Raw genomic sequence first — 17,730 nt, forward strand, 5'->3', positions numbered from 1 at the left:
TGACAATTCTCTAAGCTTACTTTTTATCTGTTGTGAGCATTAAACAAAATGATAGGTGTAAAGTGCTCAAATGAGTTGGCAGCCACCCAATAAATGTTAGTTGCCCAATTCCACTTATACCCAAAGTTTTCTAATATTTCTCACTATTTTCCTATGTTCTATGTAGCAATGGCTAACTCTAAAACATTTACTCTTTTTCTACTTCAATTTTTAATGCACCATAAAGATGTACAAAAACACATACACAAAAAAACAATAGAACTGTATTTGGTGAAACATAAATTAGTATTTATATGAAATCTCCTAAGTAAGTATTTTTGAGCTTCCAGACTTCAGACAGTATTCTCTCACAGATACACACACATACATACAGACACATATTTTGCTACACTAATTCAAAAATTATATTCCTAAGTAATGCATGTATTACATTTCTCAAGTTTGCATATTTATCATTGAATAAAACTATCACTTAAATAGATATAGCCCGGCAGGTGTGGCTCAGTGGTTGAGCTTCGACCTATGAACCAGGAGGTCATGGTTCGATTCCCAGTCATGGGCACATTCCTGGGTTGCGGGCTCAATCCCCAGTAGCGGGTGTGAGGAGGCCGCTGATCAAGGATTCTCTCTCATCATTGATGTTTCTATTTCTCCCTCTCCCTTCCTCTCTAAAATCAATAAAATTTATAAATAAATAAATAAAATATAAACACAAATATAGACATAAAGGACAAACTGTACAGGTAAAATAAGTTTTTGCACTGTATTTAGGATTCAAGTATATAACTCATTATAATTTTTTAAATTATACATGAGTATTATTGTAGAATAATGGAAACTTCTTAAATAAAACTTGAAAAATAAGAAATGGATATTGAGGGGAAATATTTGTGAATTCTTGAAAATAGAAAACTTGGTATAGGTAGAAAGAGTTAGTATATCTTTTGCTTCTCTGATAAATCTGTAAAGTAATATAGAGTCAAAACCTTACATATTTCATCACATACCTTCAAGCCAAGCATTGCTCCTGAATCTCGAGGCACACTTCCATCTTTCAGACGCTTATTTAATAAAATACGACCAATTAAGCGATCTCCATCTTTAGATGGCTGCCATGTCACAGGGTGCTGACATTGCATCAAAAAACAAAGAAAATTAATGTTCTTTTATGACAAGTGTCCCCTTATTATACAATCTCTCTAAATTCCAGATTGCCATAGTACTATGATTACACAAACCAGTTTGCATTCAAAACATTGATCAAAAAAGGCTTACTACATTATGCCAATAACCGAATTTTATTATCTCGTTTTTTCAAAGTCAAATTACTTCAAATTCTTAGTCTTTTGACACAATTCTGAAGTTATATAGTTTTACAAAATCTAAGAAATCTTGAAAATACGTTCAAACCCTAATTTAATAACATACATGCTGAAGATTAATAAAATCATAGGTAGGAAAGACAGACTGAAATTCTATAAAAGTAAACTCATTTAAAAATGAAAATTTAATCTTCCAACACTTTTGGAAAACTTTGAGAGACTTTATTACAATAAAAGTTAAAAGGTCAAATTATATAAAACACAAAAGTCAAACCTCTGATGAGGGGCTTTCTTGAAATAGGTTTCTAGATTAAATTTATAAGAAACACACATGCCCCAATAACTTTCCAATTGATTCCGGGAGAACTAGGCCTAATTCAGAGGTGGGCATAGATTACATTTCTCACTTTTTAGAGGTTCATTGATTCCTTCAGGTCTTTGATCTAGTTAGTAAGTTGATTTTTATTGGCTCATTCCATGGTATCCATTGTTAAATACAACCTTTAAAATATTAGTTTATCTCTTTCTCAGGGCAGAACCAATCCCTTTAGAAATCATGACACCATTCCATTCCATTATGAATTATATGTCAAATAACGAAGTCAATGATTTGTGTAATCACGTTTCACAGTTATCTTAAAGTAACATGCACATCTTCATGCAAAATTTAGCAGGCAAAAGACAAGTTCCAGTCAGTCACATCTACATGGTAACAAGATTTTAAAAGTCTCACTACACTAAAAGCAAAAATAATAAATACCAAAGCGGATGGCAATGGTTCTGATACTAATTAATGCTACATTGAAATGCTATGACAATAAAACAAAAGAGCAAAATGACAGTGAAAGGGAAAAAAGAAAAACAACTTTTTCTGTGCAAATAGACCCAATTATCTCCCTTTTGCCTGGGATTCAAACTATTAACAATTTTTCATCCCAAGGAAAATGTATGCAAGCAATCAAATAAGCCAATCCAAGAAATTCTTTGTATTTGTAGTTTATAATAACATTACAAACGTCTCTCATGCGACCATAGACAAAACATTCCTTTGTTCCTAATTTTTATTTCATTTACTTATTTATTTATTTTTTTTTGGTATGCCGTCAAACAACAAAAACAGCAAAGCAAGCCAGAAATTCTTTTGATTTGTTTGTTTTGGTTTTGTTTTTCTTTTCTGCACCTTGAGAAATGCTACATTGACCCTTGAAATGCCCTGTTCTTTTATTATGTTCTGTTTGAATGAGTGACAGAGAGCAAACGAAGACCGAATGAGCAGGTTCAAAGGCAGGCTCCACAATCTCAGTACCTTCTCGCTATGGCTATGCTCCTCGTTAAGGGTTGTGCTACTACAGGTGTCTACCCCCGAGTCCTTAATCTGAGGCTCGGACCATTCCAAATCCTCTTCCAAAGAGTGGCCACCAAAGCACATCCTTTCCTTTTGCCTCTCAGACCTGGTGTTAGAGTCCGACAAAACTGCCTGCTCACTAGTTTTTCTTTTTCCCTTTTGACTGTCCCCTACAGGTGTGGGATTAAAAAAAAAAAAAAAGATACAAAAAAGAAAACATGCAAAAGTGTAAATTAAAAAAGGAAAAGTGAAATGATAACAGAGATTCAATAGTAAGGCCCCACTTGTCTCACCAAAGACATTGGGGTTGCCTCACTGCTATGCCAAGACGTATGGTCCAACCAGTTGTAATCCATGTCTCCTGTGAGAGTCGGACAGACAAGAGAGTGCAGTAAAGGAGACGGCGGGAGAAAGGACAGACAAAGGCATCATCAACATTTTAAACTGTGTGATACTGTCCGCTTTCAAGGACTCTGTCTCTAATACTCACTACACATACCAAGAGGAAGCTAGGATTCCAAATGATTAAAACTTACAGAATGTAGAATATCAAGTTTATGATCTCTAGACAGACCCTAGAGAACAAAAATCCTAAAAGAAGAGAAAAGGCTAATAATAAACAGAAGTGAAAAAAAATACATATTCTGAAAAAGAAAAAGACTTATCGGTTATGTCTGTTACTCATGCTATCCTTTTCATGCTGGTTTACAGACATGAATTATTCTCCAAAGAGTAAAGAAAGTTTTAGAAGTAGTGGTTTGCCAATAACCACTATAACCAAAAGCCAAGCAATTAAATGTTGTTCCTGGAGTGTAATACAATATTAGTTTTAATGCTGAAACCTCCTAAAAATAATTAGTGGATAAAAAAAAAGAATAGCTTACACAAAAGAATAGTTGTGTATGAAAGTGACAAAAGAGATGCACTCAATTTCTATTAGTAAAAATAAAAGAAACTTTACTTTTATTATGAATTACTTATTATTGTGAAATAATTTTTCAACTTTTTCAGAAATTACATCCTCATAAAATGAAAAATTGAAATAATTTTGTCAGATAATTTGTGTAATTGACAACTAAGAATGAGTATCTACTTCCCATGCTTATATGCTCCTTCTTTGAAAAAGGATTTATGTTTAGACTCTATGTGCACATATATCTTTTTAAACTCTACTCATACTTTCACTTATTTAAAAATATTTACTAATCCCCTTCCATTCGCTATGCATTGTGCTAAGCTCTAGTGTATGGGGTTAAAAGATGAGACATACAACAGAGTGGAGATAAACACAATAAATAAGTCCTCAGTGTCACATAGGAAATTACGAGACACCGAGAGAGTATAATAATATCTAATTTAAATTTAGGGGTCAGTGAACACCTCTGAAGAAGTGATGTTTAAAGATGAGAACTGAAATATGTGGCCTGCAGGACACATAAGGAGATAGGCAGATGGAAAGCGGGGGAAAGAACATTCCAGGAATAGCATGGTCCTGTGAAAGAACTGCTAGGACACCTGTGTGCCTGAACCCAAAGGAATGAGGGCAAATATAATGCTACAGGAGACTGGTGAGGCAGCACAAACCAGCTTAGTGGGGCCTTTTTATGCCACATGAAAGGCTGTGAATTTCATTTCTTGAAGGACTTTAAGTAAAATGGTGATATAAACTGATCTACATTTTTAAAAGATGAATCTAATAGAGATTGAATTGGATGACACCAAGAGTTAAAAGGCATTTCCAATAATCCATGGGACAGGTCATTAGGGCTTTAACAAAGGTGCTGGCAACAGATGTGGTAAGAAAAGAGGAAACTGAGAGGCGCTTTGGAGGTAGAATTAAGGCTTAAGAATATTATTTGGAAAATATTTGTAAGAATGAAGACTCATGCCTGGCCGGCACGGTTTAGTGGTTGAGTGTCGACCTATGAACCTGGAGGTCATGGTTTGATTCCCGGGCAGGGCACATGCCTGGGTTGCAGGCTCGATCCCCAGTGTGGGACATGCAGGAGGCAGCCAATCGATGATGCTCTCTCATCATTGAGGTTTCTATCTCTCCCTCCCCCTTCCTCTCTGAAATCAACAAAAAATAAAATAAAAAAGACTTGAATTTGGGTCCTAAAAGACATAGAGGTTAAAAAAAAAAAAAAGAACGAAGACCCACTCCAAATAATGAATATTTAAATTGTAAATGCCACGTAAGGATTAGCAGAAGAAAAAGGAAAATTAGAATTAATCAATAATGCAAGGAGCCATTAAACAGAAATAGTTATTAGGTTTCAGATAAGAGTTTGATAAGAATCTAGTTTAACTGAGAGAACATACAGTCTAACTCTCAGTGAAACAGACCATTGTAAACCAATAGTCTCTCAACCTCTACTTCCAAATTCTGTTTAATACAATTTAATTTAACTCAGGATAGAAAAAAAGTTTATTGCATGTCTGTTATGTGCCTGATGCTGTGCTAAGTGTTATGTGTAAGATGAAACCAGCATGCTCCCTGCTTGGAAGATAAGCCTGTAAGCAAACAAGAGTATTATGATAGATATGAAAATAGTTAAATGCAAGGCACAGATGTGGAGCAGTCATGATTCCAAGAAGGTAGAGGTAATTATCATGGATGTATCCTAGAAAGGAAAATAGGCAGATTCTCACACAAGCTGGAGAAAAGGAAAGCCCAGTGCATGTATAACTTTCCCGGATGAGTTAGTCAAATATAGCAGAACAAACTGAACCACCAAGCAAAATAGAGACAGACTCATAGATAAAGAGCAGACAGACTGCTTGGGGCGGGTGGAGGGTAATGTGGGTAAAGGGACTGAAAAAAAAGAGAGAGAGAGAGAACTCAACAGAACACACCACCAAGAAATAAACCCACATGTACATGGTCAATTAATATATGCCAAAAGCGGCAAGAACATACAATGGAATAAAGACAAGTTTATTCAGCAAATGACATTGGGAAAATTGAACAGATACAGGCAAAAACTGAAACTAGACAACCTTCTTACACCATACACAAGAATAAACTCAAAGTGGATTAAAGATATAAATGTTAGACTTGAAACCATAAAACCCTTAGAAAAAAACAAAGGCAGTAAAATATCTAACATTTCTCTTAGCAATATTTTTTTCTGATATATCTCCTCGGGCAAAGGAAACAAAAGAAAAAATAAACAAATGGGACTACATCAAACTTAAGAGGTTTGCACAGCAAAGGAAAGCATCAACAAAACAAAACAAGCTACTGAATGGAAGATGTTCGCCAATGATGCATATGATAAGGGAGTTAGTATCCAAAATTTATTAAGAATTCAGGCAACGCAACAATAATAATACAAAACAATCCAATTTAAAACTGGGCAGACGACCCCATACTTCTCCAAAGAGGACACACAGATGGCCTATAGACATGTAAAATGATGCTCAATGTCACTAATCATCAGAGAAATGCAAATTAAAACCACAATAAACTATCACCTCACACCTGCTAGAATGGCTTATTAATAAAACAACAAAAAATAAATAAATAAAAAAATAAAAAAATAAAACAACAAACAAGTATTGATGAGGATGTGGAGAAAAGGGAACTCTCCTACATTGTTGGTGGGAATGCAGACTGGTGCAGTCTTTATGGAAAACAGTATGGAGTTTCCTCAAGAAATAAAAATGTAACTGTCTTATGACCCAGTGATCCAACTTCTGTGTATATATCTAAAGAAACCCAAAACACTAATTTGAAAGACTGTATCACCCCTATGTTCATTGCAGCATTATTTACAGTAGCCAAGATACAGAAGGAACCCAAATGCCCATAAATAGACAAGTGGATAAAAAAGCTGTGAGATATATATATATATATATATATATATATATATACATATATATATATATATATATTTCTAAGCCATAAAAAAGAATGAGTCTTACCAAACTATCGATAGAGTCAATGCAATCCCAATTAAAATACCAACAGCATATTTCACAGATCTAGAACAAATACCCCAAAAATTTACATGGAGCAAAAAAAAAAACCCCAAATAGCCACAGCAATCTTAAGAAAGAAGAACAAAGTTGGAGGGATCACAATACCAGATATGAAATTATACTACAAAGCTGCTGTAATCAAAACAACCTGATACTGGCACAAGAACAGGCATACAGATCAATGGAACAGAACAGATAACCCAGAAATCAAACCAAGCCATTATGCTCAATTAGTATTTGACAAAGGAAGCAACAGCATACACTGGAATAAAGACAGTCTCTTCAATACATGGTTTTGGGGAAATTGGGCATGTACAGGCAAAATAATGAAAGTAGACCACCAACTTACACCATACACAAGAATAAATTCAAAATGGATAAAAGACTTAAATGTAAGTTGAGAAACCGTAAAAATCTTAGAAGAAACCATAGACAGCAAATTCTCAGACATCTCTCATAGCAATATGTTTGCTGATACATCTCCGAAGGCAAGAAAAACAAAGAGAAAATAAACAACTGGGACTACATCAAAATAAATAGCTTCTGCACAGCAAAAGAAACAATCAACAAAATGAAATGAGAGCCCACTGCATGGGAGAACATATTTGCCAATGGTACACCTGATAAAGGGTTAATTACCAAGATATATAAGGAACTCATATAACTTAATACAAGGAAGACAAACAATCCAATTAAAAAATGGGCAGAGAGCCTAAATAGACTCTTCTCCAAAGCCGACATACAGATGGCCAAGAGACATAGGAAAAAATGCTCAAAGCCACTGATCGTCAGAGAGATGCAAATTAAAACAACAATGAGGTATTACCTCACTCCTGTCAGAATGGCTACCATCAACAAATCAACAAATGACGAATGCTGGCGAGGATGTAGAGAAAAGGGAACCCTAGTACGTTGCTGGTGGGAATACGGACTGGTGCAGCCATTATGGAAACAGTTTCCTCAAAAAATTAAATATGGAACTCCCATTTGACTCAGCGATCCCACTTCTAGGAATATATCCTAAGAAATCCAAAACACCAATCAGAAAGAATGTATGCAACCTTATGTTTATAGCAGCACAATTTACAATAGCTAAGATCTGGAAACAGCCCAAGTGCCCACGGTAGATGAGTGGATAAAAAAGCTGTGGTACATTTATACTATGGAATACTACGCAGCAGTTTAAAAAAAAAAAAAGCATCTCTTACCCTTTGAGACAGCATGGAGGGACCTGGATAGTATTATGCTAAGCGAAATAAGCCAGTCAGAGAAAGACAGAAATCACATGATCTCACTCAGATGTGGAATCTAATGAACAAAATAAACTGTTGAACAAAATAGATCCAGAAACATAGAAGTATGGAAGAGACTGTCTAGTCTCAGAGGGAAGGTACGGGGTGGGTGGGTGGGAAGAGATCAACCAAAGAACTTGTATGCACATATGCGTAACCCATGGACACAGACAATAGGGTGGTGAAGGTCTGGGGAGGAGAAGCAGATACAAGCAAAGTTCCCTGCCCTCTCCCTATTTGCCTAAAAGCAGGACATGTATTTGGAAAGGTGATCCCTCCCCCTTCTCTAACAGGAGGACAGAAGTTAACCACTGGATATAATTCCTGACCTTATAAGCACCACAGGAGTCAACATAACAAACCTTGCTAAAATTAGCCCTTCTCTTCAATTAGTTCCTACAATTTGTCACCCCTAGAAGCTGAAAGTCCTTTTCCTTTGTCCTGTCGTGTCTTTAAAAATGTATTGTTCTTGTGTTATATAAACCCAAATTCTAACCATCCCTTTGAGTTTCTCCTGGCTGAGTGCTCCTATATATGTGTGCAATGCACATGATAATAAATTTGTTTTTCTCTTGTTAATCTGTCTTTTGTCAGTCTAATTTATAGGACTCCAGACAATGAACCGAGATGCGGAGGTGGTAAAAGAGTTAAGTTACACCTCCCAGTATAACTTTAGAAATAGGATAGTTCAATGAACCAAATAAGATTATGACTAAAGTGTTATTGACCCCAAGAGATAATCTGAAAGGAATATGCATCTTTAGGGTAGTTGGCCATCCCAATTAGGAACATGAAATGAATCTCTTCCTGTATGTTACCCAGTCAAGTTTCATAGCTTTCTTCATGTAGGCCCTCCTCATGTCTTATTATTTATTTTAAATCACATTTTCTGTTTTTAGTTCGGAATGTAACTCCTTTTCATTTATATTTTCTAATTATTTTTCATACAATATTAATTTCACATCCAGCTGCCTTCTTGAATTCCTTTATTGATCTCCATTCATTCTTATAAACATGAAATCAATTATTCCTCCAACAGTGTTAGAAAATTGTGTGTGTGGAGGTGGGGGAGGACATTACAAGGGATTCACATTAGATACTCACCTATCTGGTGTGTTTTGGCATACACCAAAATAAATTAAAGAAAGATTAAGAAGTTTAAAATTTTTAAAATTAATAATAAAATCATGAGAAATTAGAGTTAAATATTCAACTAATTTGGGGATGAATAAAGATTTTCTGGAAATAAAAGGAATAGAAAAAACAACAATAAAGAATATAAAGACTTGGCTATATTATGTTCAATATTTCCCAATGACCAAAGAAAATTAGTAGATAAACATCAAAATGTGAAATGCATTTGGAACAGATGACAGTTAAATGAGCAAATAAAAAACTCATAAAATCAATAAGTCAAAAACAAATTAAGACCCAATAGGAACATGGGCAGAAGAAATAAACGGAATGATAATTCATAGAAGATATCGAACACCAATTTACGTACAAAATATTCAACCGCACAATCCAATTCAAATTAAAATGACATAGCATTTTTTGTGTTGTATTCAAATAGCAAAGATATGGTGCATCTAGCCCAAAAGCTCAAGCCTATTTGATGATGAAAGCATATGACAGGAATATAGAGTGTTATAACCTTTTTGGAAAGCAGGATGTTAATCTGAAGTAAAAGCTTAAAAAAATCAAAGCACAAATATGTATTTGTGAAATACTAAGAGATATAGGCAAAAATTATGCATAAAGATAACCATTATAATATCATTTATAATATCAACTGGAAGCAACTGCAATGCCCCAAAATAAAGGAATAGTTAGTTTGTGGTATATCCTTCCGATAGAATATTAGTGCAGCCATTTAAAACATATTTCTGAAGAATATCTAATGGCTTGAGAAAAGCGAGTGATATGATATCAATTGAAAAAAAATCCTAACACAAACATAGGGAAAAGGGAAGAAATACAACAAAATGTTAATAATGGTTACATTTGGGGAACAGGATTATGGATAACTTGTATTTCACTCTTTACACTCTGAGGAATTTTTCAGATGTTCTCTAGTAAACATATTGTTACTTTTAAAAGGAAACACAGAAGAGGTTATGCAGCTAATAGATAAAAATATGCCATCAAGTAGGGTAAGAAAATTTTCAGAAACAAAGCAAAAAAACAAACAAAACAAACAAAAACAGTTTTAAAAATCAACAGACCTACAGAGGATGTTCACATTTTATAACTGAAAATTTTCTTCACGTGATCAACACCATTAAAACACTTTTTAAATAAAAGTAGGAATATCTAACTTTTAAATGTCCACTCCCAAGTACAACCTAGAACAAAGAACTCTCATCTAATCAATTGCAGGGGGCTGTGTGTCACAATGGGGCAGCTTACCTTTCTCACTGACACTCTCACTTTCAATCTCAACATCATCACAACTTGTGTACTCGGGTGTGGAAGCGAGTTCCTCCTCCGAGCTGCTCAGTGACACCTGGCGCATTTTACCTCCTTTCTTGGATTTGTGAGGCTTTGGTGGTGGCGGTCTCACCGACTCTGACTGGTCGGAACTGAGAGAATCATTCCTGAGCATCGTTTCCATTTTTTCCCGTTTCGTTTTCCTCACAGCGGAGCTAGGGTCTAAGTGGGGTTGCTTCCTGAGGGAGTCGGTCCGCCTCATGTCTTGTCGATCAATGGGTATTGGACTCCTCCGGGGGGTAGGAGGGCTATGGTTTGTGGTCCTTTGTGGATAAGGACTTGGCCCCTGAGCCTCTCGAGTTCTTTCTATGGAATAGGATCGCTGATTTTCCAGGGCAGCTCTACGTTCAGATATAGATCTCTGCCTTGATGGACGCTCCATCCTTAGCATAGAAATCCTAGATTCTTCCAGTTCGGCATTTGCCAAAGAGACATCGCTATGTCTTCTCTCGTGCCGTGCTCTGGACACTTCGGCATGGATACGCATTTGTTCCTCATAGGGCTGTGGCTTGACTGGATAACGGGCCAAATTTGGATCACTGCGATAGCGTGCCTGGTATTCCTCCTCTCTCCTCTGTCTCTCATACTCATCTCTGCTTTCCACGTCCTCATCATCGACAATATATTCTTTGGAATGCCTATGACTTCTCCTATTGGGGTCCCTGTAATTTATGTGATCAGATTCTTCATAAAACTGAGGTTCGCGGTGAGACCGCCTGTCAGCATAATCTGATGGAGACCTCGGCATTGCGCTATCTGAAGGAGCATACTGTGAATATTCCTCTCTTTCTTCCCGTTGGTCGTATCTTCTATTCTGATCTCTGGACACTGATGGACTTCTTTTCCTAAGTAATCAGAGAAAAAAAATGATGAGAAGAGCAACGTTTAAATAATCCTATATTTCACTGATTCACAGAAAGGTGGATGGATAAATTCGAATGGTTCTTTTTGCTTCTTTGTTAAATTTCATTTCAAAGTCATGCCAAAACAAAAGTTTTACTTATATGCATTCTATATATTTAGTTCAAATAGGAAATTTAAAAGATACTTTTGATGCGGTTATTAAAAGACTGATACACTACATATGAAATGTACTTATTCAGAACTTAGATAACCATCAAATTCTGCTAATGTACAACAGTTTATTCTAATTTCCTTGCCTGGCTCCAACTTCAGCTATCTCCCAAATGTTATTCAGAAACTTTAAAAAAATCCCACCTTCCATTCTCTCCATTCTGACACCTTGGTATGAAAATTATTTAACAAAATGATGAAGTTAAACTGACTTGGCTCAAGAGTTGAATACTTTCTAACTAAAGCTAAGTGTTGGTCACTAAGTGAAATAAGCCAATCAGAGAACAAGTATCATATGATCTCACTCATAGGTGGAATCTAGTGAACAAAATAAACTGACAAACAAAATAGATCCAGAGACATAGAAGCATGGAACAGACTGACAATTTTCAGAGTAAAGGTGGGCATAGGGGGGTGGGAGGTGGGAGAGATTAACCAAAAATTTATACGCATATATGCATAACCCATGGACACAGACAATAAGGCGGTGAAGGCCAGGCAGGGCTGAGTGGGATGGAGGGGGTCAATGGAGAAAAAAGGGGGACATCTGTAATACTTTCAACAATAAAGATAAACTTTTTAAAAAATCATTTTTCATTCATCTACCTATGTAAATCACTTCTAGCATTGGTTCCTCTAAGTCTTCCTCTTATCATCATCGCTCCAACCCTTCCTTTCTGCTCTAACTTGAAATAAGCAATTTAAATAAGTACCAACAATAATGACTTATTCATCACAAAACCCCTGAAGTCAGAAAGGACTGCTATTCTTATTCCACCTTCATTAGGACGATAGGCCAGCTCGATGACATTTCTCAAGCGTCACATCTGACCCCTCATATTCCTTAGAGCCTCAGAGAAAGACACTATATATTGTATCTGCCCCGCCCCCCAACACTGATACAGCCAGATGGACCTTGCAGTCACACTCAGTATTAATGCTTTTTGTCAACAAAATATACACATTGTCCTCTTCTCTGGCACGAACTCAGAAAATGTCTACCACTAGCCATGAGAAGCAATGGAACCGGGATGCTGAATATGACAGAAGAGGTTTAGAATAACTGCTATGAAAACTGTGTCAGAGACATGAACAGGAGATAATGAAATAGTGGGATCACTTGAATTTATGGGATCGCTTGAATGTAAAGATGACCAATGTTAGACAGCACAGTTGTGAATTTCTCAGACAGTATTTTTTGACCCGAAAGCAAGAACAGAGAAAAGATGCAGGTGGAATGATATAACCCAGCAACATCATCTCTGTCCTCTAAAGTCTCCTCTGTGTCCCCCCATACCTGCAGTACAGTTTGTGGATGTCTCAATGAGGGTTCATTACAGAAAACAGAAGTTACTATGGGTTTTCCAGGTAGGAAAGGTTTTAATCTAGGAATCAGAAGCTACAAAACTGGTATCTCATTGTAGTTCTGGTTTGCATTTCCTCAACAGCTAGTGAAGTTGAGCATCTTTTCAGATAGCTATTGGTCATTTGCATGTCTTCTTGGGAGAAGTGTGCTTGGGGTCCTCTGCCCATTTTTTAGAATATGTTTTTATTGATTTCAGAAAGAGGCAAGGAGAGTGAGAGAGGGATAGAAACATGAATGATGATAGAGAATCATTGATGAGCTGCCTCCTGCATGCTCTCTACTGGGGATCGAGCCTGCAACCCAGACATGTACCCTGACCAGGAATCCAACCGTGATCTAGTTATTTCCTTTCCCTTTTTGTGCCCTGGCAGTAAACAGCACCTCAAGTGAAAGGAAGGAACTACTTTTATTTGTGGTGTAACTCAGCTCTATTATATGTTAATTTGGCTCTTGTGGTTGGGCTTCAGAAACCAACTCTTGTTTATAAAATGACTTCTTTGGCAAAATATATTTTGAGTATCAATCACTTTACAACTAAACATTTAGAACCAAAACTCTTTGCAACTTAGGGATGTCTAGTAATATACTTAACATCTAGTATTATATTTAACATCTATTATTATAGGACAGAAGTAGAATAAAAAGTAAAACAGAACACTTAAGTCCCTGAGGAATTAGCATTAATTTTTTAAAGTAAGTAGGATATAAATATAGTGAGCCTTTAATAAAACAAGGAATATATTTCATTTTATTAATAAATAAGAATATTTACTTAGATAATTCAGTTCCAGTAAAAAGAATATTAACTATTAGTCCTTAGCAAGTCATGTAAGTGCTTTTTAAAAATCATACCTTCAATAAATTGAATTCAATATTAAATCCAGCAATCACTTTATTCTAGAGATTATGAAATTTGCCTAAAACATGTGAATCATATTGTAGATATTGATTTGTACTGGATTTAAGTAAAAATAGAATAGTGGTGACAATTTCTGAAATTTCTGAAACTATTGTCAGTGTTACTTAACATGGAATTAGGTTTCTAAAAATATGGTTAAGTTACCTTACAGTATATTAAAGGTATGCTAGGAGGTAAGATTTTATTCTAAAGAATATTCTTACCAAACAATAAGGAATCTAAAATTAGTTACTCCAAAATGTTAAAATACCCTGTCAAAACAATTTTTAACAACTATATTGTGAATTATTGCATATTCTATTTTGACATATTTTTCAGGAATTGATGAAAATTCAACTACTGTATCTCTAATCTCTAGCTTCACTACTGGTCTTTATAAACAAGCCTTAGTATTTATTATTATCAGTTGGAAACTATTTTATAGGTAAAATAATATAATGATAGTTTCTAAACTTCCCTATATAATCATGAAGCATTTAACAGTATCTGACCCATAAATTATAATTCAGAAAAATGGAGCAACTCATCTAAGATATTACATCTCCCTTAATCCTTCAAAGACTATGAAAAATTAAGAGGCAGAATCCAAAATTATGCCTTTCTTTAGAATAAAATGTATTTGTGACATTATATAGTGCTTTAGTTTTTATGCCTATACATTCTATCAATCCCAATTTCTGACCAATACAATATCAGTATATATTTATATTCACTCTATATGAGCCTAACAGCTTTTCATCTTCTCTTTATTGAAACCTAGATTGTTAGAATCGTTTTCTTTTTCACTATATTATAGTCACCTTAATTGGAACCAGTTTATAGAAAATCACATATAGAAATATACTATTTCGACTTTTATCAGAAGCATTCCTGTTCATTGTTTATAACTGTTGTAATATGGACTAACCATCAATCTACGTATTTCGAAATATTCTGGCTATGTGTTCACACTTGACTAGATAGTTTGAGCAAGAAACTACCAATTAATCTCTTTAAAATTTCATGTCTAAAAATTATACTGACTGATGGGGAAACTCTAAATGAAAAGATTATTTCCCAATTAAAATCACTTTCCCAATTTCCCAAAGGCAGTCTCAATGCATATACTGTACAGTAATTCATTATATTTTTACCATAGCTTCTATTTTAATATTTACAACATTTACATGCCTATGTGCTTTCTGTTATTATGCCACCGGTATATTATCAATACTGACCATACATATACTATAATCAAGTTTCTGAAAATATAATCCAGTAAGCATGTAAAAACTTTTATAAGGACAGTAAATGATTAGATGGAAACAAGTTTTAATATCCATATGTTTTTAACTTTTAAGACCTATGTAATTTTTCAAAATCATAAGGACACTAAAAGTAGAGTGAAGGATTAAAAATTAGTAATTTCTGTAAATTCAAATTTTATATTATTACAGTTAAGTGCTATGTATATGAAAATGTCTTAGTCATAATCTTTATTACAGAGCTCATTTTAAAAACTGTCATTTTATAAATGAAAAAATAGAAACAACATTTAAAGAATCAATAATCTGAAAAAAGACCATCTTTTTTAAAGTTTTATACTGCATGGATACTGCTAAATACACTAAAATGATACCTCATTCATTCAATTACACATGCTAACCATATAGTTTAAACATAACATTGCAATCAAATGGTGAAACTTGAAGCTGTTAAGACACATTAAATCAAGGATTTAAAAGAAGTATACGATCCTGTAAACATGAAATATATAGGGTCCATTCCAATAATTCCTACAAAAAGCTTTCAACAAATCAAACCATTTATATTCATTAAAAACCATAAAAAAGATTTATCTTTTATTACATACCACAATAGTTAACACATTATTACAGTTTTACCTTTTGCTCAACCAATGCACATCTGTCGAGCACGAAGCATCATGTTGACAAAAATGCATGAACACAGGGCCAGGCGGTGCTTTCACTTAATCCTTCTAGCTCTAGCAAAATCACAGGAGCCATCCTTAATCAGATGATTTGAATGTCTCTGTTTGCTTACCATCATTTTATTTCAAAAGCCAATTACTGAAAAGTTACACATAAAACAACATTCATTCGCAGATGGAGTCATAAAATCCTCTAGGAATGGGCCTGTTAAGGAAAAGGTTATTCTTTAATGCTGTTACTATGTGACTGTATATAGCTCCAGGTCAAGGGAGAATGTACCCTGTAAGGAGGATTATGGTACTTAGCTGATTAGTGCCTCACAGTACTGGACGCCAAATGCATCCTACATCCAAGGCATTTCTAGACAATAAATATACTCAAAACAGACAGACTCAGAAATGTGTAAGCCATGTTCTCCTATATGAATGATAGTATTTTTAAAATAACAAAATTCATTGTGTTTGTTATTGATAAGTCTACTACACTGCTTTTCCTATGAAATGTATACTGATAATGAAAGACGGCGATGATTTAATAGGTCTATTCTATAAATTATTTTCAATTATTCAAGAGAATGCTTCCCCAAAGTGGTTATGAGGGCAGAAAGTAGTAGTTTCTGTAGAAATTTTATAAAAAATGTGTTTCATAAACTGAAAAGTTGGTTAGACACTGAGTTTAAATCAAGCTTTGCTTATTCTAATTTATCATTTAACCTCTCAATGCCTCTAGTCCAGTGATGAACTCATTTTTTTGGTTGATTTTTCTTTGTTAAATGGCATTGAAATATATAAAATAAATATCAAAAATATAAGTCTTTGTTTTACTATGGTTGCAAATATCAAAAAATTTCTGTATGTGACACGGCACCAGAGTTAAGTTAGGGTTTTTCAAAATGCTGACATGCCGAGCTCAAAAGGTTCGCCATCACTGCTCTAGTCAATCATTCAAAGAAAATAAAAACAGAAAAGAAGGAAACACCACAAATACCCTTTATACCTAAAGCCAATTATCTAGGTGTTACTATTACACTTCTGAAAATTGTATTTAACTATTTTAATAAACTTAAATAAAACTAAGAAAAGGCCAGTGTTGGAAGAGTGGGGAGAGTTGCAAAAGTACTGCACTGTTTTCTGGTCTCCTGAATTTCACATTTAAACGAGGGTCTAGGGATAGGTGGCAGCACCATCCTCCATCTGTGCAGAATCCATACAGAATATTTTCCTAGAATTAAGTACAGATCTTGGAGAGACTGTGAAAGGTGTGAGGACAAATAAAGGCCTTTCTCTCCTCTGGGATTCCTAAAAATGACTTAGTAGATTCTTGAAGCAGAAATGCAAAAATAATCAAGATAATTCATTTTCATAGGAATGTTAACCAATAATAAAGTCCAACCATTTACACCCCGTAGTTCATAATAAACTGAAAAAAAAAATCCCACAGAAGATGTTGATTCTTCCAAGCTTGTCAGTCCAGAAATTTCAGAAACAACATTACAGTATTAGCCAAAACTCACACTACTTATTTTTCTTATTTGTAGTATACCAAGACAAATAAACTCACAAAATACCCAAAATACTACTCTTAAGTAAACAAGCAAAAGATGTGCCTTCAAAGCATGAATCTTGAAAATATCAACCTCTTCACTCTCCGAAATACTGAATCTCTCTTGTGCTATTTTGTTAATTTGTAAGAGTGATTTGAGAACTTAAGTGGGTGTTTTCAGAGATGTAGAGAAAACTATATTGCTTGACATAGGGAGAGATGAAGAGTTAGAGGAAAACTGCTTCTTAGTAACAGAACAGCAAGAATCTTTGAAAAATAGAGCTGCAGCTCTGTCAATTAGCCTATCACTAACGTGCATGAGAATACAACTCAATCAAATTATTTCCGAGAATGACAGGCACAAAGAAAGCACTTGCTAAACAAGATTTTTCTTGGAAGAGAATTCATGGTAACAAATCAATACAGTACTGTTTGGAGCAACTACCATGACAAAACAAAAAACAT

The 17,730-nt window shown here is 34.7% G+C and overlaps 1 protein-coding gene across 1 annotated transcript in view; it reads right to left on the reverse strand.

The window, feature by feature from the left end:
- RIMS2 (regulating synaptic membrane exocytosis 2) overlaps window positions 1–17,730 on the reverse strand; it is a 353,913-nt gene that overhangs the window by 200,043 nt on the left and 136,140 nt on the right. Inside the window, 3 exon segments of the mRNA XM_070392355.1 lie at window positions 1,008–1,127; window positions 2,629–2,837; window positions 10,353–11,278. Of these exon segments, the coding sequence (XP_070248456.1) occupies window positions 1,008–1,127; window positions 2,629–2,837; window positions 10,353–11,278 (1,255 nt within the window).

Source organism: Myotis yumanensis, unplaced genomic scaffold, assembly GCF_028538775.1.
Source record: "Myotis yumanensis isolate MYYU_CA2020_CCGP unplaced genomic scaffold, mMyoYum1.0.hap1 SCAF_15, whole genome shotgun sequence".
Lineage (NCBI taxonomy): Eukaryota > Metazoa > Chordata > Mammalia > Chiroptera > Vespertilionidae > Myotis > Myotis yumanensis.